This window comes from Dendronephthya gigantea, unplaced genomic scaffold (assembly GCF_004324835.1).
Source record: "Dendronephthya gigantea isolate DGI-Jeju-01 unplaced genomic scaffold, DenGig_1.0 000005F, whole genome shotgun sequence".
Lineage (NCBI taxonomy): Eukaryota > Metazoa > Cnidaria > Anthozoa > Malacalcyonacea > Nephtheidae > Dendronephthya > Dendronephthya gigantea.
In genome coordinates, this window is record NW_021163015.1 from 2,085,998 (window position 1) to 2,111,868 (window position 25,871).

Sequence of the window (25,871 nt, forward strand, 5' to 3'; positions counted from 1 at the left end):
CTTGCTTTTCCTAACAACGAGTGACATTCTAATTCATTTTGCAATGAAAGCGATCCTTGTGTTGGCTAGAATCTATAGTGGTTTTAACCATATGGTCGGTTTTTCGGACGGTATTCATGACTCTGTATTACACACTGTAACTCCGGTGTTTACCTTGCATAATTAATCTTTTATGTTTGAGTATAGTTTTAATTCCGAGCCCGGCGAGCCGAGTTATAGTTATTCATTTATAATATGTTTATTTTACCTGCTGATATTCTAGCCGTTTGCACAATGTACAGAGTCCGTATTTCTCTTGTTGTGAAATTATTTTTTCATTACTCGGCGAGTTTATATCAATAAAAGTAAATGCTTTTTAATTACTTTTTCTACACAAATTGTAAATACGAGATGGCGCAATCTTTTCAATCCAATTGAGGCGGATTAATGTAAATGGGGCTTGATGGAATTGTTATTGGTTTTTTCAATCTCAGGACGCAACAGTTACTTAGTTTAATGAAACATTAATTGCTAAGTTTAAAAAAAGACCACACGTACTTGGGGTTTTATGATGCGGTTGACATGCAAGGATTTCACATCTGATGTTGATGTTCAAATAAGCACAACGTTTTAGCCCGGTTTCTGTGTTGGAAATAGACCTTTTTCATAATGACGTCAAACGCGGAAAGTGTGATGCTACACGAAGTTTGATTTGCTCGATAGTTTTGTGGAGCCAATCAAATTTCGTGTAACATCAGACTCTCCGCGTTTGACGTCATTATAAGAAAGGTCTATTGGTTACTTAATGGTACGTTTGTTAGCTTCAACTTTAACAAGAATTTGATGGAAATATATGGCGAAACTAAAAAAATTATCAATACTGGGCTATTTTATTCTGATTCTTTGTGTACGCATTCAACAATGTCAAATTCCAACTGTGATTAAAGAAAGATACTTTGATGATGAATAAACCGGCCGGCCCTCAACTTTTAACAAACTTAAACTGAACTTATGCTTTCACATTCAATCTTTCGGATCTTACCGCTTACAATTAAAGGCTGCTTGTTTGAGCTTGCCTGAAATAAGTCCAATCGTTTCCCAGTTCAATATTTGAATAGTTGTGTGTGAAAATAATCGGTCGGTCATTATTTTATACAAATTAACGTTTCCTCTGTCGCAGGCAATCATTCTTAAGCTAAATAAACCGAGGATATTATTTATCCTTGGTACATATGAGACGTCTTCATCTCGTTTTGTTCAATAAGTTTTTCGATTTCAAGATGTTTGTTCAAAATTTGCATCAAGTCCAAGGTGTTTTAGCCAACAGAGGAAAGATTGCTTGATCATTTGAAGCGACCTTCAAACGTTGAAGCATCGGGAAAGCTCCAGAGGCGAAACTATGTTCAAGATAATTGCTTTTGTCGGAATTCTCTTCGTTCCACAAATCAGTATCACAAGAGCACAATCTTGCGATAAAGTTAAACAAGACCTTGCATCCTGCTGTAATGTCCTAAAGCAAAATCGTGCTTTGCACGGACGTGCCTACGACAAAGTTTGTCGCAACGAGGGTAAAACTAATCTTTGTACTTTTTTGTTTATTTCTGTCTGTTCTGCACCAGATGTGCAGTTGCTGCAGAGATATTACTCGTTTGTGTAAGAAAAGGTATCGAAGAACTCTGTCGAGATACTGTACTGAGTTCTTTTCATTTTTATTCCGCCTGTAATTATAGTGAAAAGCTGTTATGATCTCTATCTGTCTGGAGTCAAAAACGATGGTGTTTATACCATCGATCCTGATGGCCTGGGTTCGTTCAAAGTGAGTTGTGATATGAGCAAAGACGGGGGTGGCTGGACCGTGTTCCAAAGAAGACAAGATGGAAGTCAAGATTTCTACCTTGGATGGTCAGACTATAAAGCTGGCTTTGGTGATCTTAACGGCGAGTTCTGGTTGGGCCTTGATAAAATACACCGTTTAACCAAATCTGGCCAAAATGTTCTAAGAGTTGATTTAATGGATTTCAATGGCGATAAACGATACGCTAAATATGGAAAGTTTAGTGTGGCTGATGAATCAAACAAATACAGATTGAACATTGGAAGTTATTCAGGTAATATTGAATTTAAAACCCAAAGATTGTAAAAATGGTATCAATATTGATTTTATCGCTTGAGTTTGACTTGAGTTTTGCTTTGTGTTTTTTCTCAAAAGGCAACGCGGATGACTCTCTTAAATATCAAAACGGAACGCAATTTACTACCAGGGACAAAGACAACGACGGCGGCACCGCCAACTGCGCAAAACGATGGACTGGTGGTTGGTGGTACGCTAACTGTGCACATAGTAACCTAAACGGCCTTTATCTGGGAAAGGGGAAAAACCATTACAGCGGAGTTCACTGGCGCGGATGGAAAATGGATTCCCTCAAGAACGTCGATATGAAAATGCGACCCAGCCTGTTGTGAAGGAATCGTGTATGATTGACATATAAACATTGTTAGCTACATTCGTTCAACATATTAATTGATCTTTCATATAGGTTACATAATATGTAGATTATAAATGTCTCATCCAGTTTTACCGTTCATTTAGTTATCTCTAAATAAAGGAAATCTCAAAGAAAATCTGGTAAATAGTGTTGTGTGTATCACCTTAAAAGTCTCACCCTCACCGCGAAGGTGAGGCAAGGACTGAAGATGGCTTTGAAATAAAGTCATAAATCTACAGGCGATTTTAGCAATGCTAAATTCAAACTATGAACATATATAAAACGTTGACAGTGTAAAAAATAGGGTTGTAAAAAAAAATTAACTAGGATTCAACTATTCAAAATGTAGTTGAAGGGTTTTATACAACCGGGCCCGCCTTGACCTTTATCTTCCCGCTATAACAATTATATGGGCTGCCTGTTTAGGCTTGTCTCTGTAAAAACTGCAATCAATGCCTAAATCAATATTTGAATAGTTGTGTGTTAGATAACTCGGGTGGTCATTAATTCATTACAAATTTGCGTTGTCACTGTCGCTGGTAATTATTATATATATAGCTAAATAGACCAAATGCGGTATTTATATATTATGTTAATCGTACATGGGCCGTCCTTTTTGTGAGCTCGGTTTTTTTACTCTGAATATGTTTGCTTAAAATTTGCATGACAAATTCTGTCAGTTTATATCGGTGAAATTGAATCTTTTTAATTAATGTTTTCTGTTTCGCGACCAAGTTTTTATTATATAACCTACGGAAATATGACATGCAAAATCAGTTGAAGCTGCCTCCAAACGTCAAAACATCGTGAAATCATCAGAAACGGAACAATGTTCAAACTAAGTGCTATCGTTGGCATTCTGTCCGTTTTCCAAATCAGTATTGCGAGAGCACGTTGTTGCGATGAAATGAAAGCTGGTATTAAAAAGCGCACTCTTGCCTATAATATGCTGTGTGAGAACGACGATCAAGATCTGGCCAAATGCTGTGGTTTCATAAAAGAATATATTGTCCAGCAGCAAATTGCTTACAACAAACTATGTCGAAATCACGGTAAAACCTCGTACTTTTTTGTGCCCTTTCGTTCAGTTGCACTGACTTTGTCGTTGCTATGGACGTTTGACACGTTTGTGCAGAAAATTTGTCACATACAGGCCTGAAGTTCTTCGTGAACAGGGGATTAAGTAAACCTGCCCCACCTTGCATCCATTTAAATCCAGGCCACGATTAACGTGGATCAACGGGTCAGACCGTTGCATTAAACGTTTTACTCTTATATAGACGCATGATCGAGTAAAATTTAGATAGACCAAAATTGGGATTCGTCATATAAACACGATATTGCAGTACTTGGTTGCCACTTAGAAACGTTGCTGTTGTTATAGCAACGGTTGTTGTTGCTATAGCAAATGTTACCCAAATGATACATTAAATTCGAGTCTTCTGTCCAAACATTCAGATGCCTAGTATTCGTGTTAAAATGTACATTTTAGCAATTTCATGAAACTATAGTGAGCCACCTTAACAGCGAATGAAGATGAAACCAGCGAATCTGGTATAAGGCAATCTCAAACAATGGTTGACAATTATTTTCAGTACAGACTTGTTTTAAAGATTTACTTTTAGGCGCATCAGTTGGAGTCTCTTGAGTGTTCAATGTCCCTTCTTTTTTCCTGTAGTCATTCAAAAAAGCTGTTATGATCTCTATCTGTCTGGAGTCAAAGAAGATGGTGTTTATACCATTGATCCTGATGGCCTGGGTTCGTTCAAAGTCAGTTGTGATATGAGCAAAGACGGGGGTGGCTGGACCGTGTTCCAAAGAAGACAAGATGGAAGTCAAGATTTCACCCGTAAATGGTCAGACTATAAAGCAGGCTTTGGTGATCTTAACGGCGAGTTCTGGCTGGGTTTGGACAAAATACATCGTTTGACCAAATCTGGTCAAAATGTTTTAAGAGTTGATTTGAAGGATTTCAATGGCGATGAACGATACGCTAAATATGGAACGTTTAGTGTGGCAGATGAATCAGACAAATACAAATTGAAAATTGAAGGTTATTCAGGTAATATATTTATAGGCAAAGTTTGTTGTAAATACCGCCGGTAAAGGATTGCAAGAATAAGGTTCTTTTGTTTTCTTCCAAAAGGTGATGCGGGGAATTCTTTTCGTTTTGAAAACGGTCAGAAATTCACTACGATAGATAATGACAACGACAGGGGTTCGGCCAATTGCGCAAAAAACTGGAAAGGTGGTTGGTGGTACCGTAACTGTGCATACAGTAATTTAAACGGCCTTTATCTTGGAAAGGGGAAAAAGCAGTACAGTGGAATTCACTGGCGCGATTGGGAATCGAAGAATATCAAGTTTGCAGGCATAAAAATGCTCAAGAATGTTGACATGAAAATGCGGCCCAGCGGCCCGAAATCGTAGGCATAATTTAGCATTTTGTTTTATATTATTGCATTTTTGATTAATATTCATCATAAGTACCAATTGATCATAAGTTATACCTAAGATATCCTAAATATCCTATCCAGTTTTACCGTAATTAAAAAGGAAATGAACAAAGTTATACGGCTATTGTGAATTAATCCCGTTTTATATAAATTACCTTGAAGGGGTCCATTCCGCCGCGCGCAAAATTCCGCCTAGTGGAAAACAGGCTTAAAAGTTAAAACCCCGTACAGACGGGCAAGTTTTCCTTGCCAAGTTTTATTTATAAAATAGGCTTAATGTTCACACTTTCCCAAGAATCTGAAATTTTATCTTTGCCGGAGGCCAATAGAGCGCAAAATACTTTGTCCACCGCAAAAAAAATACAATGGATCCCCGATTCTTTGGAGGCAGTGCATTCGAACAAGACCTTAAATTGTTTTCAACGTGCACAAATTTTGAAAGAGACGATGCCATTGGACGATTTGATCATTAAAAAAAGACATTATGCAAAATAATCAATTGTCTTAAACGAGCCAAATTTTGCATAAACATAAACAAAAGGATAGAACAAAGGCTTTACTCTTTTGTCGAGGTTTCATGGCCATATTTCATATATTACCACTTATCCCTCTACACAGTGTATTTGAACAGTGCTTTAAAGCTTTTGGACAAGTGAATGGATCAGTCTAACATGATTGTTTTTGACAAGATTAGATTATAAATTTCTGTGTTCACATCGTTGAATCAGTAAAGGTAAGGAGCGATGATTGTGATTATGACCAGAGCGTTTAATCCAATGCTAACGTTTAGTGTAGCTTGAGCAGCATTGCCACTAACTTTCCCTGTTTTGACAAATTCAACAATCTTAGTGCATCCTTTCTTTAAACGCCTTTTGATCGGTTCCAGCAGAGTTGAAAGCTTTGAATACTTGTCGGGGATTTTGTTTATACTGTCGAGTAAAAAAAAAACGTTTCATATAAGCCCAGGACACGCAAAGTCTTTGGCTGATGTAAGGACCTAAAGGCCAGTCCTTAAAGTCCTTAAATCAGCCTGTGAACTATTCGCACAAGACTTGAAGCATGACTTCCCTTACGACGTGACTCGGAATTCCTGACAAAATAACTATTCAGTATTCACTGTCTAAGGTAATCGCTCAGCGACAGCGAGGTGTTTAACTCAAAATATAGCTGCTCTCGTGTGCGGTCACTAAATTTAAACGAGGATAATATTTGCGAACTGAACACAATTTTTGTGTATAAATTTAGGTTCGTAAAGATATAACTCGTATATAAAGGTTAACTAGTAAAGATATTGCCAAAGGATTGAAGGTATGAATGTTATTACTTCTTAATTTTAAAATTATATCCAAGTTTAGGACAGAAATATGGCTGGGGTTGATAAAAGTTTCTGTGGGGCGTACACAGTGGGTTAAATCGTTGAATACGCAACCGGCTGGAAGTATTTCCCAGTCTTGGGCCGGTTGTTCAAAAGCTGGCTAGCTTAACTCTGGCTTAGAATTTAACCCAAGGTTAGCGCTAACCTAGCTTTGAAGTTTGAACAACTGGCCACTGGAGCAAATATGTTAATATGCACTTGTGTGTGCAGTAATACGATAGTCACCCTGGGTGTCTAAAAAAAACGCAACCACATAAATATGCAAGAATATATTATTAATACTGTTCGGGTTTGCACCATAGCTCAGCTAAAACTACGTTTAGCATTTCAAATGAAGGATTAAGAGATTTCAATTCCCAGAGGTGCTTATCTATTGGGCTTTAGAGCTGTATTAATGTTTCTGCATATTTAAGTGGTTGCGTTTTTTTTTCAGACACCCTGTACAAGTGAAAGGTATTTATAACATTCGTACGAAGTAGATGTTTTTGGAAATTTGAGAAGATTGCGTTTTTTTACACACTTTGCATTGCCAAATGGCATCCTTACCATTCCAAAACTTCATCGCATTTGTCCTCCAAATTCGGGACAATGATACTTTTCTCATCTTCTGTGCAATAAAGAGGCACACATACGGTATCTTTAATCTTCCGCATGCAATCATTTGACACCAGTGTATTACTGGTGAACTTGTTCGCATATTCCACATATTTCATCGGCTCCTCCAGTTCCTCGGACTTTGCTATATATGCTTTCCAGTACGCGGCAGGCATCTAGAAAAAAAACACAAACCCCGTGCAATTGAGATCTTTCTCATGATGACATCAAGCGCGGAAAGCCTGATGGTACGCCAAGTTTGATTGGTGCAAAGGTCTTTAGGGAACTACATAACTATATTCATCAGCTCGAAAATTCAAATCGAAATGCGAAATATATACAGCGTAGTAAAAGTGGATCGAATAGACAATGTCTGCACTTGTGTAACTACAAGCTACACCCATGTACTATTGACTGAGCATGCCATACAAGATTCGTGTATCAGGCGCTTAATTTAAAAACATAAATTAGAATTCAGTTTCTTTGCAGAGATCAGTGGCTGAAAGTAGATCAATGGGTGTTAGCCTCTGATCTTTTTACCGTAACTGAATACAACCTTTCAATTCTCTTAGAACTCCAAGCGAGATAAGCTTGGAGACAAATAATCGATCATTCTTTTCCACTCTATTGCTGTCGTTGCGATGGAGATGTTAATAAAACAAACAGGAAGTTGAGCAACTTTTAGGCAAATACGTAGATCAACTTAGGTATAGAACTTGAGTCTTGAAGTAATAGTTTATCAACGCATCTATCGCGATTACAGGAAAGTTATTCATTCAAACATAGTCAAGTTTCTTTTGTCTCTCCCGTTTAATATCGACCGCTATAGGCACGAATGAAAAGGCAAAAAATAGGTGCCGAAAAGCTTATTTTGCATATACTATAAGTAAATGACTTTGGTATTCCTTCATTACGTTCGTAAGCATCATACAGCAAGACGTGCATATGGCAGATGGGTGAGAGTCATCCGGGTCAAAACTGGTTTCTTGAATTTGCGCCGTTGCAAAACTGTTTAAGCTCAAAGGCTGTTTTCTACTGTGGAGTTTTGCACGCACGTAAAAGTTTCAAATAATTTAAATGATATACTTATGAAATCAACGGCGATTGAATAGATGCATAGGGTTGGATGCTATTCATGATTCGGTATGTTTATCCTAGCATAGAATTAAATTTACAGCGACGGAGAACATTTTAAGCATTTACGTGCGTGTACGTTTTCAGTCTCTTTTATTCATAGTATATACAAGTTTAATTAAGATTGAGCTAAGATGAACTCAATAATGTCGGATTTTTAAACAAATTCCTGTTGCCTTGAAAGGTATATAATTTATAATCGCAATTTTTTTATCTGAGATCTTAAGATTGGTAATTATATATGCTTTTATTGTTACCAAACCCATACATAAGTTACTCAGATATTTCCTTTTCATAAGCAAGCTATACTGAAAATAATGAATATTGAAATTTCGTACGTACTGTGTAGTAAGCCGCATTATTAATTTTAAACCCAAATTAAACAAATCATACCTTGCCCGAAGGCTTCGGACAATATCCCTTGAACCTTTCGTCCGGGTCATTGGCGACACACGTTAAGTCCGTGAATACGCTTTTGTGCAAGTATTCTACACAACCTTCTTCATATTCGTCAAAGCTGTCTTCCAACAAAAGCGGACAATTTCGACGTAGTTTGCCACAGACCTCTTTAGCGCGGGATTCATCGTTTCCTTCGTAGCAATTTCGGCTGGGATTTGAACAAATCGCCTCCTTCAAGGCATTTGCACAAATGCCCGAATCCTTTACGGTATCTTTCCCCTTTTTGGACAATTTATCTTCTTTGATATCCGCGACAACTTCTATCACGATGGCGTAAAAGTCGTAGTTTTTAGACGTACAGACCTCGTTTTGATCAATAGAGCATAACGAACTCTTCTTGACGTAATACGGCTTTCCTGTTTCGGCTTTGCAAAAGACAAAGAAAACGCACACAAAAGCGAAAGTTACAGACAATGTACTCGTCTCCATGTTTCCTAACTACGAGGGCTAGCTGTTGTGATTCCAGTAAACAGACACTTCACGATGTACACAACTGCGTGTCAAATGGGTTCTGATGGAACATTTGGTGAACGTCAACTACTTAACGAGGGCTCAAACTGACTGTCACATGATTTAAGATCGCTTATACTATCGCGTAACTAATTTGAGAGCTTTTTTCTTTCGATATTTTTTTCTGTCTGTCTTTCAATTGCTTTAAGTATCTGACGCTTTCTGAAACATAATAGTGAACTCTAGATCTTCACACCCTAACTTGGCTAGGTATTCTTTATATGTTGATCTGTGCCCAAAATTTCATTTTCTTTATGTGCGGGCAAAGAAACAGGTGAACGGCTCACAAGACATGCATCACTTGTGACTTGCTGGTTCAAGTGTTATCTTTCCTTTCAGGAAAGCGAGGACGTCGCATCTTCCACTTTCACTGAGTTCCCTGTTTAAATATGTAAGATGCCAAAGAACGTATCTTTTAACGAGCGTCGGTTCGGGCAGTTGGATTCAAACAAAAAACTTTTAATCTCTGAAATGACACGTAAACATTGATTAATGTTTCGGGAAAGATCCCTTAAAACAGTGTGGTGTAAGTTAGTTCATTTTGCTGTAGTGATCAGCGTCAGAAGCATCTTGTTTCATGCCTTGCAGCAATGAATTATAGTCAACAGGAGTATCGGCTAGATTTAGAAACTGCAGAAGATCGTTGTCAAGGTTTTCATGATATTTTCGAGTACAGTTTGGGAGTCGTCCTTATAGCTTAAAAAACACTTGTCTAACGGAACGAAACAATCTGAATATTTTGAATATCTGAATGTCTTGAATATCTGAATATCAGAAGTGTTTCATTCCCCCGACCTTCCTTTTTGTTGACTGTCGACGAGACGAGGACATTAAAGGGTATATTTTTACAAGATTCAGAAGTTGACGATGTTTCTATCAATTCTGAACGGGCTTTCGACGTTTAGGAGGAAATCGATCCTCTAGATTTTGAAAATCTCATTAATCTGCGTCAATGACTTCCTGTACATACACTGTCACTTCCTCATTCTTTAGTCCTGATATCAAGTTTCTTGTGGTTTCTTTGGGAAGGTCGAAAGTGAAACAACGAATACAAAATATTCTAATGTTAAGCGTATGGTTCTGAGCCGAAGACGGCAACCTCGAAGCCACGTTTTTCAACCTACGCTCCAAGGCCAGGCCAAGCGTTCCGAAGACGGTTGCTTCTGCAGTCACGGGCAGCCTGGCAGCCTTAGCTTAAGGTTTGTTCACCCGATCCAATTTCGTCGCATCCAATTCACTTCTGATAGAGATTTTATAGTCTCGACCATCCACTGAAACAAATGCAGCAACTGCATTGTAAATAACAAGCTACATTCCATACGTCAGAAGTGAATTGGATCCGACGAAGTTGGATCGTGTTTGAACGGGCCTTTAGTTTTCTCTAGGTTGTTTTGCCAATTCTGACATTTCTATGATAATCGATCCATTTCATATTTGGATCAGCGTTTTCTGGCATTGCAATCGATGAATCATGCCATGCTAAATGTGAATGTGATTAATGTGTTTGCATTAGCAACGGCGCGCCTTAGCAAACCACAAATCCTATTTAACTTAATATATTAGGCCTTAATGAATATAAATTTAGGAACAAACATTGAAGTGACAGTGGCATTTGGCTGAAAATTCCGGGCCAATATATAAGGCCTTCTGTTATCAAACGGTCGCTTGATTTGAGATTCAAAACTGTAACGACTCATTGCAACGATCTTCATGATTTAATCTTACAAGGTATAAGTGAACTACTGATGCAATCCACCATTAGTTTTAGCGTCATGTCCCATTCAAAAAACTTTGTCAGTTATCAGCAGGAAGAATGCCATATCATGTTTCCCTTATCATAGCGGACACGAGATTACCTCCGAAGGTTTATTTATTGAAGTTAATTCCCCTTAATTCATTTATTATTGTTTCCTGAATTGAAGCCCATTAAATTGTTGTGCAAACTGGACTTGGCAAAATGGTCTTCGCTATATTAAATATGATTGCTTTGTTATGCGTAATCGTCGAGATTGGCAGATTCTAAGCCCGTGTCAAGGTAGATATGAGCAAAAACAATCAATTGCTTACGCGCGGAGTCATTGCTGTCCCTTAAATAAACTGAAGAAACCCCATTGGCGCCAGAATTTCCAGAACCTGTCAGTTTGACATAAGTGTATATACATTACATAAGGACATAAAGTAGCATTTCACCCAAGCCAGACAAAGTTTTTATCCGAAGTTTTTATCTGTTCGTCTTTTTTGAATGCTTAGAAAGAACCGAGACAAAGATATATTCACAATTTCCACTAAGACTATACTTTCAATAAGTTGAATAACATCAATAATCATCCAAATTTTTCAGACTGAAATTGAAATCACTTTTAACTGCATACAGTCCACGGTGGACAAGTATTAGTGGAAATATCTTTCCGCACGATCAAAAATCTTATACTTTCGGATTAACAGTCCTCTTATAGATAAATAAGGAGCATAAAACAAATTCTGCGTTTTACAATTACCTATTTCCCAACATTTCGTCCATTTCGATTAATGTGCTCTATTGTAATGATGATAATACTAAGATAAAATCCATTGATTTAAGTAAAAACTTGCACAGATGAATTGGCCTTGCTGCAATATACACTTACGTCAGAATGTAAAAATATTTACGAAATTGATTAATTTTGACTAAAGTGAATAAACTTGCATTAATGTGAAAGTGTAAATCGTGAGAAGAGTTGGCGTTTTGGGACGGAAAGTGCACAATTGATTCTGAGCCCGCCTCACGAGGAAATTGGTTTGGATTAAGTGTTTATCACACCTTATTAACACAAAAATAATCACAAAACAACAATATGATTAATTAGCAAATATTACAGCCCACCACAGCAAGCCTTGAAAACACAAAGCAATCGGGGGTGTAATAAAACGTGGAGTTCAGGTGAACTCGCATACTGGTGGTGAATTGTAGGGCTGAGATCCATGGCTGTCAGGACTGGAAATCCTTTTGGATATGTAATATGTTTCCATTGAGCCCAAAATAGAAATCCCAAAATAGTAATCCCTCAGGATCAATGTTTTAATGGACCTATAAACGAAAGTTCTAAAAGGCCAGCATTCGATTGAAATCATATGTAGACTGTAGTTATGTAGTGCGCATTCATTACGTAAGTCTACTATGTGGTATCGTGTCCTTAAATGCTTTAATCGGTGACTGCGGACTTCGGGAATATACTCCAGTTTTCTCATCTAAAACCTTGAGCGAGCAATGAAGCAAAACGCATCAGTCAATTTCTTAATGGTGTTTACTCAACAATCACTTGCGAGGATAACTATATTAATTGATGCTGAAAAGATTGTGTTTGTATTCTTTGCGACGATTGAAATACGGACTCATTGGAAACAGAAAGGATCTCGAACTGGCATGAACTCTATCGAGTATCGTTCGTAAAACTACGAGCACGAGTGACGACTAAAACTTAATCATCTGTAAACATTGGAATGCCCAAACACGATTTCAGATTTAATGAAAAGACTGAATCATCTTGTTACACTTTTGCTGACATTTTTCATGTTGTTTTTAAAGTTTAAATTCAACAAACTAACTAACCATACCTTTCTTAGAATACTATAAAATGGTTCTTTAACTGCATTAGTTATTTCAAAGCCCAACATCTCAATGTTACGATTAAAAGAACTTCAATCATCAGACACTTCTTCTGGGTTCTCACTTCTGACGATGGCTTCTAAGTCAAAACATGGACGGATGTCGTGGCTTAGAACTTAATTGATGGAGCCATTCCACTTCTAGATATTTGAACACACTCCAACACTGCCTGGTTTGAATCACAATAACAGTCTATTTCTGGGAATATTTCCTAAAAGCTAGTAAAATTTTATCTTCAAAATCCATGTGAGATCCCCGTGATAGCAAGGCAAAACATTTGTTCCGGCCGGATGTTTCCACATTCCTGAATCCGTTTCCATTCCACGTTTAACAACGTCTCATCGCTTATTCAATTCCGAATGCGTAAATGCGAAAGATCCTGACATGGGTCACATAGCGTAGGCCGTTGTCATATAGCACAAGATTGCATTGAAGGATCGTCAGAATGAACAGTGGATGTTTTGGACGCCTTGGCGGCATGGATCAACAACAGCAATGGCACAGCTATACGCCATACTTTTACCCAAATCCTGGTCATCCACTAGCGGCGATGTATTCTCGGCCTCCAATGGTACCAATGTTTTTGCCTTATGTTCAGCAGTCCGACTCTGTACCGCTGCCAAAGACGTCGAAGTCGTTTGGTATCGAAGATATATTGAGAAGACCTCATCCTTCTACGTGTTTAGGGGGAAGCCGTCCTTATGTCTCGGGATTAGCCAACTCTGAAATGATGGGACGATGGGACTACAGAATTGCTCAGACACCGTACCAATGGGAGAGAGGCATGTGGCATTCTGCTTTATCTGAGAGGTTTAACAGTAAGTACAAATTTTTCAAACTAATTCATATCGCAAATTGCTGCTACTTTATGAAGATTGACTCCTATAAGCAAATACGTTATTCAATATCAGGGATTAACAGATGACTAAAGAGTAAAGAATTTTAGTTGTGAATATCCCATGAAAATTGGCACTCTTGTGACTGTTTTTTTTTGGTCGGATTATGTTATTTTCCATCCTACAATCACATTTCCTAAACACGAGGTTATAATAAGAAGTAGGTTTGAGCGAGTATTTCAAACATGTGATTGTAATAGGACCAGTAGACTAACGGCTGCCAAGAAACGCCAGCCAACGCTCTCCCAAAAGGCTGTTTAGAAAACTACATTTCTGAATAGCATTGTTGCTGATAAATTTGGTAGTTCTATCTTATCCTTGTTGACTTGTTCATCTTTAACAAAAGCTAATGCGAATAGTTTAAATGAGTGAGTCGACACGGCCTAGAATGAGTCAGCTTATTTGGTAAACTTGCAAGTTTACCATGGTCAGTTGATTTGAATCGTTGAGAAGAGAAAATGTTTTGAATGTATTATACCTGGCAAGTGGGCTGGGGTTTATTTTTGAACAACAATAGATTACACATCTTCTATTCAATACCTTGCTACTGTTTAGAAAGATAAACTTCAATATGTGGGTAAATTCTTTGTTTAAAAGATGCCGATTCGACCGCAAAAACGTAAACACGAAATATCACCGGATATGCTGTAAAAACCGCCACAATTCTGCCGAAAGATGAAAAAGTCAAAGTCGACATAGTTCGTTTTCACCTTTGAAACTCTCAAAAGTCGTAGTTGTAAATAATACGACAACCATTTATCCATTTAGTTCCATTCTGCAGTTGGCCCAAATGAGACGTGCATGAAAGTAGTGGTAGTATATGCTGTGGAATTCACGATTTCAACTTTTCAAACGAGTTGTATGTTCGCGTGAGCCCATAAGACTAATGTTGACTGACAGTAATTTTTGCCACACGCATTTTAAATTGGCCAAAAACGTTTCACGTTACCGTTGTTTACCCCAGAATGCGGACAATTTTGAATCAAAAAGTGAGTTAGAAGTATTTTGGCATCTTTCTCGTACAAATCTACACAAATTAAAATAACACAACAGAAATTGCGTTGGCAGTTTTGGTAAAAAAGGAACGAACTTTAGCTACCAGCCAGAAGGCAAGCCTGCATAACTGACCTTAGGACTAAGCAATAATGGTGGAGCATATCCGTCTAACGAATGCGGAACGAAATGATTTGGAAGCAAGAAAAAGTAATTATACAATAATACTTAGACATATTCCATTCTGTATGAACTTTGACGGACGTTTAATCGGCTATTAGGATTGAGTTGCTTTTTAATTAATTTGCGTGTACATCCAACCCACTCTGGTGTTTACATGTTAAATCTCTTGCCATTCAATAGAAGGTCACTTTTAATGGCATCTGTCACGGACGCTAACGAGCTTAATCGCATGATTTTACAAAAGATGCAAAAGGCATTCGACCACACGTGGCTATAAATATGCCCAGCTAAACGATTGAGACATTTAGAGGATGTTCGGCGAAATTAATGTACACTTCTTATAATGATGCTATTTCGGTATGTTTGCAAAGCTTTGTACTTCATTTTAAATGATGATACTCTTACGTAATTGTCTTAATTGCGCCACAGTTGACAATTTGTTTGCCACGGGTGGAGTCGATCTATTTTGACTTCAAGTCGAGCATTTTGGCTGGTAGTTTTTGTTTTTGAAATCTAGGACTCTATCAGTTTGGAACTAACTGCAAGCTTTCTCAGGCGAAGAGCGTTTGGTTGAAGTGTTTAAATTCTTCAGGACAAAAATTTTGGCTGATATTTTTTGTTTGCAGTCTAGGACTCTATCATAGGAACTATAACTACAAGCTTTCTAAGGTGAAGAGCGTTTGATAGAAGTGTTTAAATTCTTCCAGACGTGTACTTTTGGCTAGTATTTTTTGTTTGCAATCTTTAACTCTGTCATAATGAGTATAAGTACAAACTTTCTTAAGTATTAAGCTATGCTATAGTATTATTACTAGTATGTATTATAACCTGCGATATTCATGACAATACTCAATAAAAAGGACAATGGACATGCACTGGCTTACTTTCCTCCTATAATACATCCTTCAAACGATCAAATTAAATTTCTTTTCCTTTCTAGGTTCCAGTCCTACGGACCATGATTCTTATACGGCCGACAAGGACTTACTGCGACGGCGCAACACGAGGCCCACGTTCAGCGGTCGTCAGGTTTACCTTTTGGAGAAAACATTTCAACAAACAAAGTACCTTGCCGGACCCGAGAGAGCACAACTCGCGTACACGCTGCGCATGTCTGAAAGTCAAGTGAAAGTCTGGTTCCAAAACCGCAGAACGAAATGGCGAAAATTGAATTGCGCTGCTCCAAAAATCTCAGAAGAAGAACCACAGGAAGAGTCAAGCTCTCAGACGGAAAAACAAAAAGATGACAGCGAGGTTGACAGGGATTAAAGAACGAGATTCAAAGAACGAGATTCAAAGAACGAGAACTACAGCCAATGTAATAGAGAATGTAAATCTATAGGAAAGGTTTTCACCTGACAAACAGGATATCGAATCCCGGTGGGAAATGTACATAAATGACTTTAACTTTTCAATAACTTGTCAAAGACTGAGTTATATAGTCCTTCCCTAGACGTAGTACAATGTCAAATCTCTGCAGGCAAGATGCTATGAACTGACAGGAAATGTATAGAGGCTGGACACATCAGGTTTTAATCTACAGGAACAGCTGTACATGATGCGACGGAAACTGGCAACGAAGCTTTGTGGAAAGCATTTCACTTCGTTGGAAAACTAATTGTAATAGCTTAATGTTTACCTGTAATTAATAATCGCCAATGCGCGACGAACGGTCTTTTTGTCAATAATGAAAAATATATTAAACCATCCTTACACAAACAATGAAGCGTTTAGCATTCTAATGCAATTAAGTCTTTACGTAGGTCACAAAAAAGGTATATTTATCGTCGAATATTTAGAAAAGAAATTTTCATTTTTTCTAGGCGAACAGTGCCCTGATGCAAAACTTTGATTATACAGCCTACGTACCACTCTTTTATTTCAGCTCATTTTAACTTAAACCAGTTTTAGGTTTAAACTCTAGTTAAAAGCTAATTGTACGCAAAAATACCCACTTTTAACAGTGCGAACTCAAAAAACCCATCTTAAATTTTGTTGCAAATTTTTTTTATTGAACGAATTGCCTAAAGGCGTTGGCTGTAGTCTATGTTGCCTGAAGGGCAGATGCAAAAATATAGAAATGGTTGTGGCCATAATCTTGACTACTCACGACCATGCAAATAACGGAGTTTGCTCTCTCTTGCGAGATGGAAAGGGAAATGTGGTTACATCTCATTACATCTCATCAAAATTAGGAGGAATATTGATAGTGACCGTACTGATCGACGTGGTAGTGCATGGCGTTATTTAAGAGTATTGGTAACGAAGATTCATTGAAACCATTCAAAGCAAAGGGAATTTAATAATTTTATAATAATGATCATACAATTTCAAACCAATTTTGTTCCAAAAATAATATATGATATCTTAATTTTAAAGTAAACAATGATAATAGTGAACAATGTTTTGTCAATGAAGATATATTGAAAAATTCATAAAACAAACCCAGCATTAAGGTGCAAGCTTTAATGCAATTAAATCTACGTGCATGGGGTACAAAAATGTGTACTTATTGAAGGGTTTTCAGCGCAGTTCTAGAAGTACTTTTTCGACAAAGGAGGATGCAAGAGATAAACTTGTCTGCTAGTTTTTTCGTTGTGATTTTTTTTCACAAATGGTGCTCGGGTGAGTAACTTTGATTGTACATCAATAGTTAACAGTTCTGGTTGAACTTTTACTACAACTGAACGATTGTATACATTTTGGTTTAAAATTATATCTTTCAATACTTTCATCACGTTTAAAAATACTGATCAACCACCTACAATAATACACACTGTTTTAGAAACCCTATCTTGAAATATGGTTGTAAACCATTTTCTTATTTCATTAATTGTAGAGGCTACTTTGGTATCGTACACAGTGCGACAAATATGGAATAAGTTGTGACCGAAATGAAGACTGCTTTTGTCGAAATAAACATCTCGAATGTAGATACGTGAGGCAAAAGGGAAGGAAGGAATGTATGAGAATGAGTTATGGTAGGTTAGGTCATCCTCCTGTAACAAGTTATCATCAAAAGTGCCACAATTTTCAACGTCCATGTCACCATGACAACGACTGCAAATGCGAATACAACAAGAACCTACGCTGCAGGCAGACACTGAATACTGGGAGGTTATGTCTTGATGTAAAGGACGAGTTTCCCGTGTGGTACCGGACCTCGCCAACTGCCACTGCCCAGCTATCTACTACCCCCACCTCAACGACTAACCCCACCTCAACTACTACCTCCACCCATACGGAACACGGGGAATGTGAACAACTTTACGAAATTTGTGAAGAAGATAGTGATTGCTTTTGCGAGCACTTGGTTAAATTGAAGTGTGTTCATGTTCCTGGTATCGGGGTAAATCGATGTATGGAACCGGGTGAATGGATCCCAACCGAGCACCCACCTACAACACGCCGAGCCCACGTGTACACCACCAGAAGCCTCACCACACCCGAGAGCGAGACACAAAAAGAGAAAGAGGCCTACATCTCATTCACTTCTATCGTGGAGGTAAAGATTGACATCCCTGTTCAATCAATTCATGAAATTATTGAAGAACTGGAGGAGAAGGAACACGTAGAATAGTTTTATAAGACAACCATTCGTTTGACACGTAAATTCACATATCTAAAGTTATGAATGTAACGAAGTAGTTTTGTAGACGTATACAAGAGAAGTAAAATGGCACAAACATAAACCTCAGCTAAATTGTTTTATTTCAGATGTTCTCTCAAAAATGGACCTGCTCATCGGACAGTCTTTAGCACTTTGCATGAAATTAAATTAATTATTTAAAAATTAACTATCCTATCTAAAATTGCATTCCTGAAAGTTGCCAATCGTACCAACGAGAGTGGAACGATCTTCAAACGGACCGAAACGGTCCTCTCCGAACTCCTGACGTAGTTGAATTTCAATTTCCTCCATAATGTACATTTGACCTATTTCATAACATCTAAAAATTGAATAATTTTCATGACATTTTGCAAATCTTGTTAGAAATCGCTTTTCTGTCATAATTTAAGTGTCTAGTCGTAATTTGTTTAACGTTTTCCGCTTTTGAGATGAGTCGTGTGTAAAATTCCGCTTCAAAGCTAAGCTGGCTAATTGACGAACAAAAAATGAGCGCCATATATTACGGTTGTTGGGAACGTTGAAATTGTGCCAACCACGGACTGAAGAAACATAATTTGTTTCACAGCTGCGATTGAACATACAGTGTAGATATCCAATTAACTGAATTTAAAGACGTTAAAAATACTTACCCGACTTTACCTGCAATAATTTCTAATTAACATCGCAAGCAGGAAATAGGTTTACGTCAGCTGTGCTTTTGTGCCATTTTTCATCGGCTACTTAAATTGTGCTCCTGTAAAGAGTAAGAAAGAAACGAGAAAATATTGTTAAGATCCTGAAAAAGGAACCCAAAGATCATACCAGGAAAATCGTATCGACGTTTTCTGGAAAATCTCCTCCATTTTCTGAGGAATTGTTTTCCTAACGAAATATTTGCATATATTTTTTAACAGTATAAATTAGTTTAACTTGAAAGTTCTCAATACAAAAGTCAGCGAACCATTTCTCTGCAAATGGAAAGCCAGCTTTGCGATCATGTAAAGCAAAGGCATCGAGTGTAATGGTCTTCCTTCAGTGATTCCTGGGAAATGATCTTTAATGTCTTAACTCTTCGATCCTTGATATCTCATGATTGTGAAACGATCATTAAATACTATAGACTACAAGACATATGTTAAAAGATCTTTATACATATCAGATAACTCGTTTTTGAAAAAATCATTGCTGTTCAGTGTGGTCGATTCATTCAGAAAACAAGATATTTTGTTTATTTGCCTTTGAATGACTGGACTAGGGCGTCCGGCTTTTTGCAAAGTATATTCCTAACGCGACATTGAAGTATATATATTATATGCATGCGGCTTTCAGTCGTGAATTGCATTTCGGCTTGCGGTCCTTTTGCCAAAGGCACTTCAATATGTGAGATATTGCATGTCGTCCTCTTCAACAAAAATGCATTTCTCTTGAGTGCATACTTCAAACAAGTTATAGCAATCCAATTTTAGGCCTATCCATTTCAGGAAGATAGCTCTTTAGGGGGAGGAAAAGCCGACAGCCTATGCCATGGTCAGTCTTTAAATCTTTATTAAATTATTTGGACACGTAACTGCGCTTTGGACTCGTCATAATAATGGTATGCAAGAGCTGAAGTAGGCGTGAAGAATGATCTCTCCACTTTTAGTACCGTGGGGCTATTTCTGGACTCGTATGCACATACTTGTTGTGAATCGAGCATTAATTTTGCTAAGGAGTTGTTGAATTATGCTTAGTCAATCTTTGCATTCGTTGGCCAAGATGTTTTATTAAGCATTTTTTTTCCACGGGAGTTGGCTCGCAAACACAACTTCGACGTCATTGATATAGTGATGGTTGGCTTGAAAAATTTAACATTCTCATGACACCAGTCAACCTCGCACTGGTCATCAATTTGACCTTCGTTTCGGGCGGACAAATTTGCCTATTCGAAAGCGGTTTTATTTTGCATCTAACATGCTTCGCGTGACGCTCAGTTCTAACCATACTTGATGCTTTTGTTTACAATCTATTTCGCATTAATTAATCCACTTTGGTGTAGAGTAGGTTGGGCTTTGACTTGGTAAAAAAGGCATGTGAAATACTCAGTGTTGTGGCGATATAAAAAGACCACGAAGTCGGTAGAGGTGAATACAAAGCACTGTGACTGCAAGATTCTCTTGAAACGAAGCTAAAGCTACGGACAACTTATTTACGTTAGCTGCAAACTTGCTGTAAATAAATTTAAACAAATTTTCTAGCCGAAAAACATTTTCGTGACTCAAATCAGACCGACTCCTATAAACAGCTCTTGTGTGCTCCTTTTGAAAACCAATTACAAAACATCTTCAATTTAGGTACGTACTTACACTTAATACAACGAGCAATACAAATATTGAGTGATATTATAAATTGTTACTTCCTTTCGGCAGCTATTCTCAGCAGAATCCAATAAGTGATTAGTCGGGACTTCGCATCTTGAGCACAGCAATTGCCGTGTACTGACAACCATAACTTTACCTCATCAATGCTGACAGTGCAGCGTCTCAATCGATGCACTAATTAGCAAATCATACTTCTCCCTTCGGGTCACATGATTTCACAGCAGATCTGGTCGCATACTTCACATAGGCAGACTACCAAATTCACGTTTTTTGATAGTTCTTGTGCTTGTAAACGCCGGGAATCAAAATTCCATTCGGAAACCTAAACGATGAATTCGGAACAACCATTGAAATTTTGATGAGGTCGAAATTGGATGTGTTTATAATCATGCAAGTCATTGAGAAGCTTTCAGAATCTTCCGTACCGATGTCAATAAAGCTCCACATGCTTATATTTGATGAATTTGGCCTTGACTTCTTCTATGTGAATTAAAAATAAGACGATTATTTTTAAACTCGAAAGTCTGGAAGAATAATCGACAATTTCTACGAAAAACGAGCGACATTGGTGAAAATTAACATTCAATTCAATCAAGACAATCAATTTTTATAAAGAACACAGATTCGCATGGTATGAAGCAATGAGCATTCTAAGGGTTTTTTTAACGGCTAGGGCTTATCGGTTTCAATAAAAAGCATTGCATTTGCGGTTTTTTAATAATCCGTCAATTAATTAATTGCATGGACTGAGAAATTGCGATGTGCCGCGATAGGTTTTGGCGCGAAATAATCAGATTATGGTGAAGGATTAAGGAATCAAGGTGTGAGAAAACTGATACATTTAGTAGTTTCTAGAGTGCTTGTACATATTTGCCGATTAAGCTCTTCGGAGACGCGTACATTAATTTGCCGCCATGCAGACCATATGGCAAGTGCTGTATTATCTTTTGATTAAGTTGTTAAAATACCATGATTGCCCTGTCTTTCAGTTCGAAAACATGTAAACCTGATATGGTTCTGAAAGTTTGCATATATTTAGATCTTACTGGCGCCTTAGAAGTGGTTTTGACGTTTATTTAAAAAGGGAACGGCGCTGGATCCAGGCTCAATTAATTAACTTCCCCAATTAATCAACATGATCCAGCATGAGTTTCATTCACACGAGTGGAACTATACCGTAGTTTCTCGGCAATTTCTACGGTCTATTATTGCATGGTGATCAATTAAGCTAGTAAATCAATTCTTTCGATAGACAATAACGCATTTTATGAATAAATGACCACTGACAATAGCCATCGCCGATGAAATATACAATACATGAAAACCAGGCTTTAATTCTTCTCCTTATCTTCTTAAAGGACCCGTCTCTTTAAAGAACGACTTATGGATGATGATAATCTAGCATCAAAACTGATGAAAGTTGAAGAAAGGACTTGATTGAAAACTAAAACTAAAAAGCAAGCTTCACCCTTTATCCAAATGGTAGAAATTTATCGGGTAGGTTAATTTCAGACCCTGAGGTCTGGTTTATTATCTTCCTTCTGGCACACGATTGTCTAGCCCTAGGTACAAGAATTGTGTTTTATGTATATCTCATCAAAACTGAATGTTTGGTGATATAATCCCGTGTCAACGGTCGTCAATGGCAACTATATGTTTGTATATGAGATATTGTGTGTCAATATATAGGGATAAATATTAGTTAGCCGATTAGATAGCATCCAACGAGCATATTCTATATTCGTTTATCAGATCAAATGCACATGCATCGGGTCACACGTAGATATCAACCTGTATTTGAAAGCGATCGAAATACCCCGTTCTTTAACTGCTTGTGTTTAAGTAAAACTCAGGGACAACAAAGAACTGTCCGTAGATACTGAAGTTAAGGACTTTGTAACGTCTATCTCGCCAATGCTACCTGGCGCCAGTCCACACAAAAACAGCAATTTAAATCCCTTATCTCACACAGTCTTTGCAATAATCCGCACTGAACGCATCAAATCATAAAGGGCATAGCTTCAACCTCACAGGTCGAGGGGCAAAATATTACATTTGACGATTGAGAGTGTTTCTTGTTGACTTTTGATCCTCTCTTGCCATTGTTGAGCACTTTTTACAGCGCCTATAATGTTTGATAATGCACATGCACACACACACCCACCCAACATCTTAAAGATATGCTCTAATGCTTTTCTGTTCAATCATATATATTTGTTTTAAACTGATCAAGTAGGCTTAGTTGAAAACTCGTCAACGTTTCTCCATACGGATAAGAGGGAATTGCTTTCTTTGCCCTTTGGCAAAGCAAAACTATGTTACAATGCATGATTCCTGGAATATTATAAATTGTTTCACTTATCAGTAGATCCACTATGCAGCCTGAATCGAAGCCTAAAAGTCTGAAACAAACGAGGTACAAGTCAAAACCTTTAGTATAACGAATAACATGTAGGTGCAACATTTTATTTATCGGAGGTTGCAACTGAGTTACTTCCATCAAAGGGGTTTTAAATTTTAGAATATAGGGACAGACCCGGGTTTAGATATAAGAGAGTGGTCGAGGCGCAGAATTCAGGGTACACCAAAGGTATATTTCGTCATTAATTTCCAAGCCAAGTCTGGGAAATGTTGGGCTTTCATCTTAAACACGTGGTCGGAATTTATTTATAAGAAAAAGAAATGCATTTTCAGATTAAGTAAATAGCCTTATAATATTTCCGGGGGGATATATCACGACTTGAATTTCTCCAAATTTGGTGGACATCGGCGAGGATGCTACTGATATTCGGACAAAGTTTCCAACAGATGCGTGAGGCTTATATATATCAAGTGGAAATTAACACAGTATATATATTTGTAGCTACATCAGCAAACAATGTCCTGTTCTGTTTTGGCAGGTGTCAGACGCTCATTTCGTCAGTTCAACTTAATTTTACAGCGATTAAAAGTTTGTGGCGAACATTTTAGCTATGCGTCTGATGTGTTTCCGAGATCAAATGGCGCGCATGCAGACTTAGAAAACTTATTCACGCATTATCGAAATAAATCCCTTCCTTATGCGCTGACTTAAACTTTATATGCTCAAAGCCTCAAACAGGCAAATACCAACAAAAATGTGTATTGTGTAATTACGCTAATAGGCTACTTGTTATTTTCCGAAGAGAAGTTTGAATAGCTATCTTTGGAGCAATACGATCCCTTTTAAGAACGATATGGTACACCAAGTCGGATGAAATCCAGAAAAGTTCGACTGCCAGGTTTGGTTGATAGGTATAATTCAGCTAGATCTTGAACAGCATAATACCATAATAATAACATCAATCAGTCTGTCAGTATCAGTTTATCACCAAATAGGCTGAGTTTATCTACTCATAAAGTCCAAAAGATAATCTATTTCACTAAAAGAACTATGATCATCGCGTTTCCAATTGCACATGCCTTCAGGGTTGATTTTAACAGCGTCTTCCGTGTTATTTATAATACCTCATGTACATCATATTTGCTACGCCTTATTATTGCATCATTCATGCTCACATTTTGGATTTGTGATCATCTTACGTTTTATAATACTTATTTTTAACCTGCCAAAAACTATTTTTTTACAATTTTTTTTCAAAGGTTTTTACATGCAGGTCGCCTATTGTTGAATCTGGCCGAGAGAATGAAATTTGCGTGATTAAATTCAGCCAAACCTTCGAAAAAAATGAAACGCGCCCTTCCAGCAGTCATTCGTGATGCATTGCCATTTCCTTCGCATCAGACAATTAGTATTTCGACTCTCACGAAATTAACATTTTGCGCGCCACTTATCGACTGCGTGGGCCGTCTCGAAAGCTGTGCCAGGTCGAAACCAAAGTACATTAAAACAAATACGAACTTATCCTGGATTTGGGCGGAAATTCTTCGAACAGGCCCTAAATATATGAATAGGGTTTTGTCTCGGTAGCCGGTCGTGTTTTGCGGCAAGTAAAACAGAAACTCGTTATTAGAAGTTGTGCGTAGAATTAAGACCCGGTGCATGTAAATCGAATCGTCGTTGTAGATTAGCTGCCTGTACAGCTAACTTAAACAACCCCATTTTATTCAAAAAATAACAATGATTGTCCAAAGACGTAACTTTTGTTAATCCTTTCCTTTTATTCCTGCGAAAGGAAATAACTTCTTTGTTAAATAAGTTTAATCCAGTCAAACAGAAGTGAATTATTGGTAAACTTATTAATATCATACCACAGAGCTGTTTATATAAGCTTTGAACTAAAACCGTATAATTCAACTTAAGTTTACATGCATATTGAATATTATCTGGCTGGTATATCGTACTCTGTTTCATTGTGATGTTAAGGAATTACGCGCAATATATCCTGCCGATTCTTAACTGTAAGACATACAGGGTCATTGCGATTACAAACGCTATAACAGATAACATTGCCTCGTGTATACTATGACCTTAAGCCTGAATGATGCCTTGTCTGCCAGCAATTAATCACAATCGGTCATATATTCCAAGTTTAATCCTGACAAATGTTGAAGGTATTATGTATTAGAATTCGTTTGCGTCACCTTGCAAATGTTATCACCATCTTGGTCGAAATTTTAAGACCATGATCACAATTCACGATGACCGTTCCCAGATCACCGAAGACTGAAGAGTCTAACTGAATATGATATTGAATTTATCTTACTATTTCTTCTCGTCAACAAATGATTGAGATTCAATGATTCTTGAATAGAATAGCAGGTGCTATATTTCGAATCTGCACTGTAAATTTCCAGCTGTAGCCGTGCTGAAAACAATTACATCAGCAAAACCAATCGCTCCACGAGTACGTCATCGCTGAGCTAAATATAAGTAATCATTGGCCTAAAATTTCGTCTTGTTTATTATGGTTCATGAATCGCAATGCAAGCACCTGGCAGTTTTTTTGAAAGACCGCAAAAGAATGAGAATATTCCAAACTAATCCGTCTATGCTGCTGCCGTGCGCGAAGGTTTAAAAAAATCCCACTGGAACTGTATGTCAGCAGAAGCTTTCGGCTGTATTTTTGCGATAACATTGGCGACAATAGCAACCAGTGGAATTCCGATGAGATTTAGCCCGAAATCACGTTAATCCCGCTAATCAGCAAAGCTCTTGCTAAGCCGCGCCACAAAGAAGTGACAAAACGGGGTGTGCGTCGATCAAAATAGATT

General features: G+C 37.6%; 4 protein-coding genes across 4 annotated transcripts; 3 read left to right on the forward strand and 1 right to left on the reverse strand.

Annotated features, from left to right (window-relative positions):
* The first annotated feature begins 859 nt into the window (after window positions 1-859).
* LOC114516345 (ryncolin-1-like) lies at window positions 860-2,618 on the forward strand. The gene is made up of 3 exons (XM_028535789.1): window positions 860-1,547; window positions 1,710-2,087; window positions 2,189-2,618. Exons 1-3 carry the CDS (start codon window positions 1,379-1,381, stop codon window positions 2,440-2,442), a joined length of 801 nt encoding a protein of 266 aa, XP_028391590.1. The 5' UTR covers window positions 860-1,378; the 3' UTR covers window positions 2,443-2,618.
* A 459-nt stretch (window positions 2,619-3,077) lies between these two features.
* Window positions 3,078-5,020, forward strand: LOC114516340 (ryncolin-1-like). The gene is made up of 3 exons (XM_028535786.1): window positions 3,078-3,517; window positions 4,144-4,527; window positions 4,612-5,020. The coding sequence occupies exons 1-3, from the start codon at window positions 3,295-3,297 to the stop codon at window positions 4,893-4,895; spliced, it is 891 nt and encodes a 296-aa protein (XP_028391587.1). The 5' UTR covers window positions 3,078-3,294; the 3' UTR covers window positions 4,896-5,020.
* A 451-nt stretch (window positions 5,021-5,471) lies between these two features.
* Window positions 5,472-8,912, reverse strand: LOC114515893. Its single transcript, XM_028535212.1, has 3 exons — window positions 8,418-8,912; window positions 6,843-7,066; window positions 5,472-5,850 (listed from the first exon to the last, which is right to left on the reverse strand). Exons 1-3 carry the CDS (start codon window positions 8,910-8,912, stop codon window positions 5,646-5,648), a joined length of 924 nt encoding a protein of 307 aa, XP_028391013.1. The 3' UTR covers window positions 5,472-5,645.
* A 4,083-nt stretch (window positions 8,913-12,995) lies between these two features.
* LOC114516346 (homeobox protein Nkx-6.3-like) lies at window positions 12,996-16,264 on the forward strand. The gene is made up of 2 exons (XM_028535790.1): window positions 12,996-13,457; window positions 15,652-16,264. Exons 1-2 carry the CDS (start codon window positions 13,085-13,087, stop codon window positions 15,978-15,980), a joined length of 702 nt encoding a protein of 233 aa, XP_028391591.1. The 5' UTR covers window positions 12,996-13,084; the 3' UTR covers window positions 15,981-16,264.
* The last annotated feature ends 9,607 nt before the right edge of the window (window positions 16,265-25,871 follow it).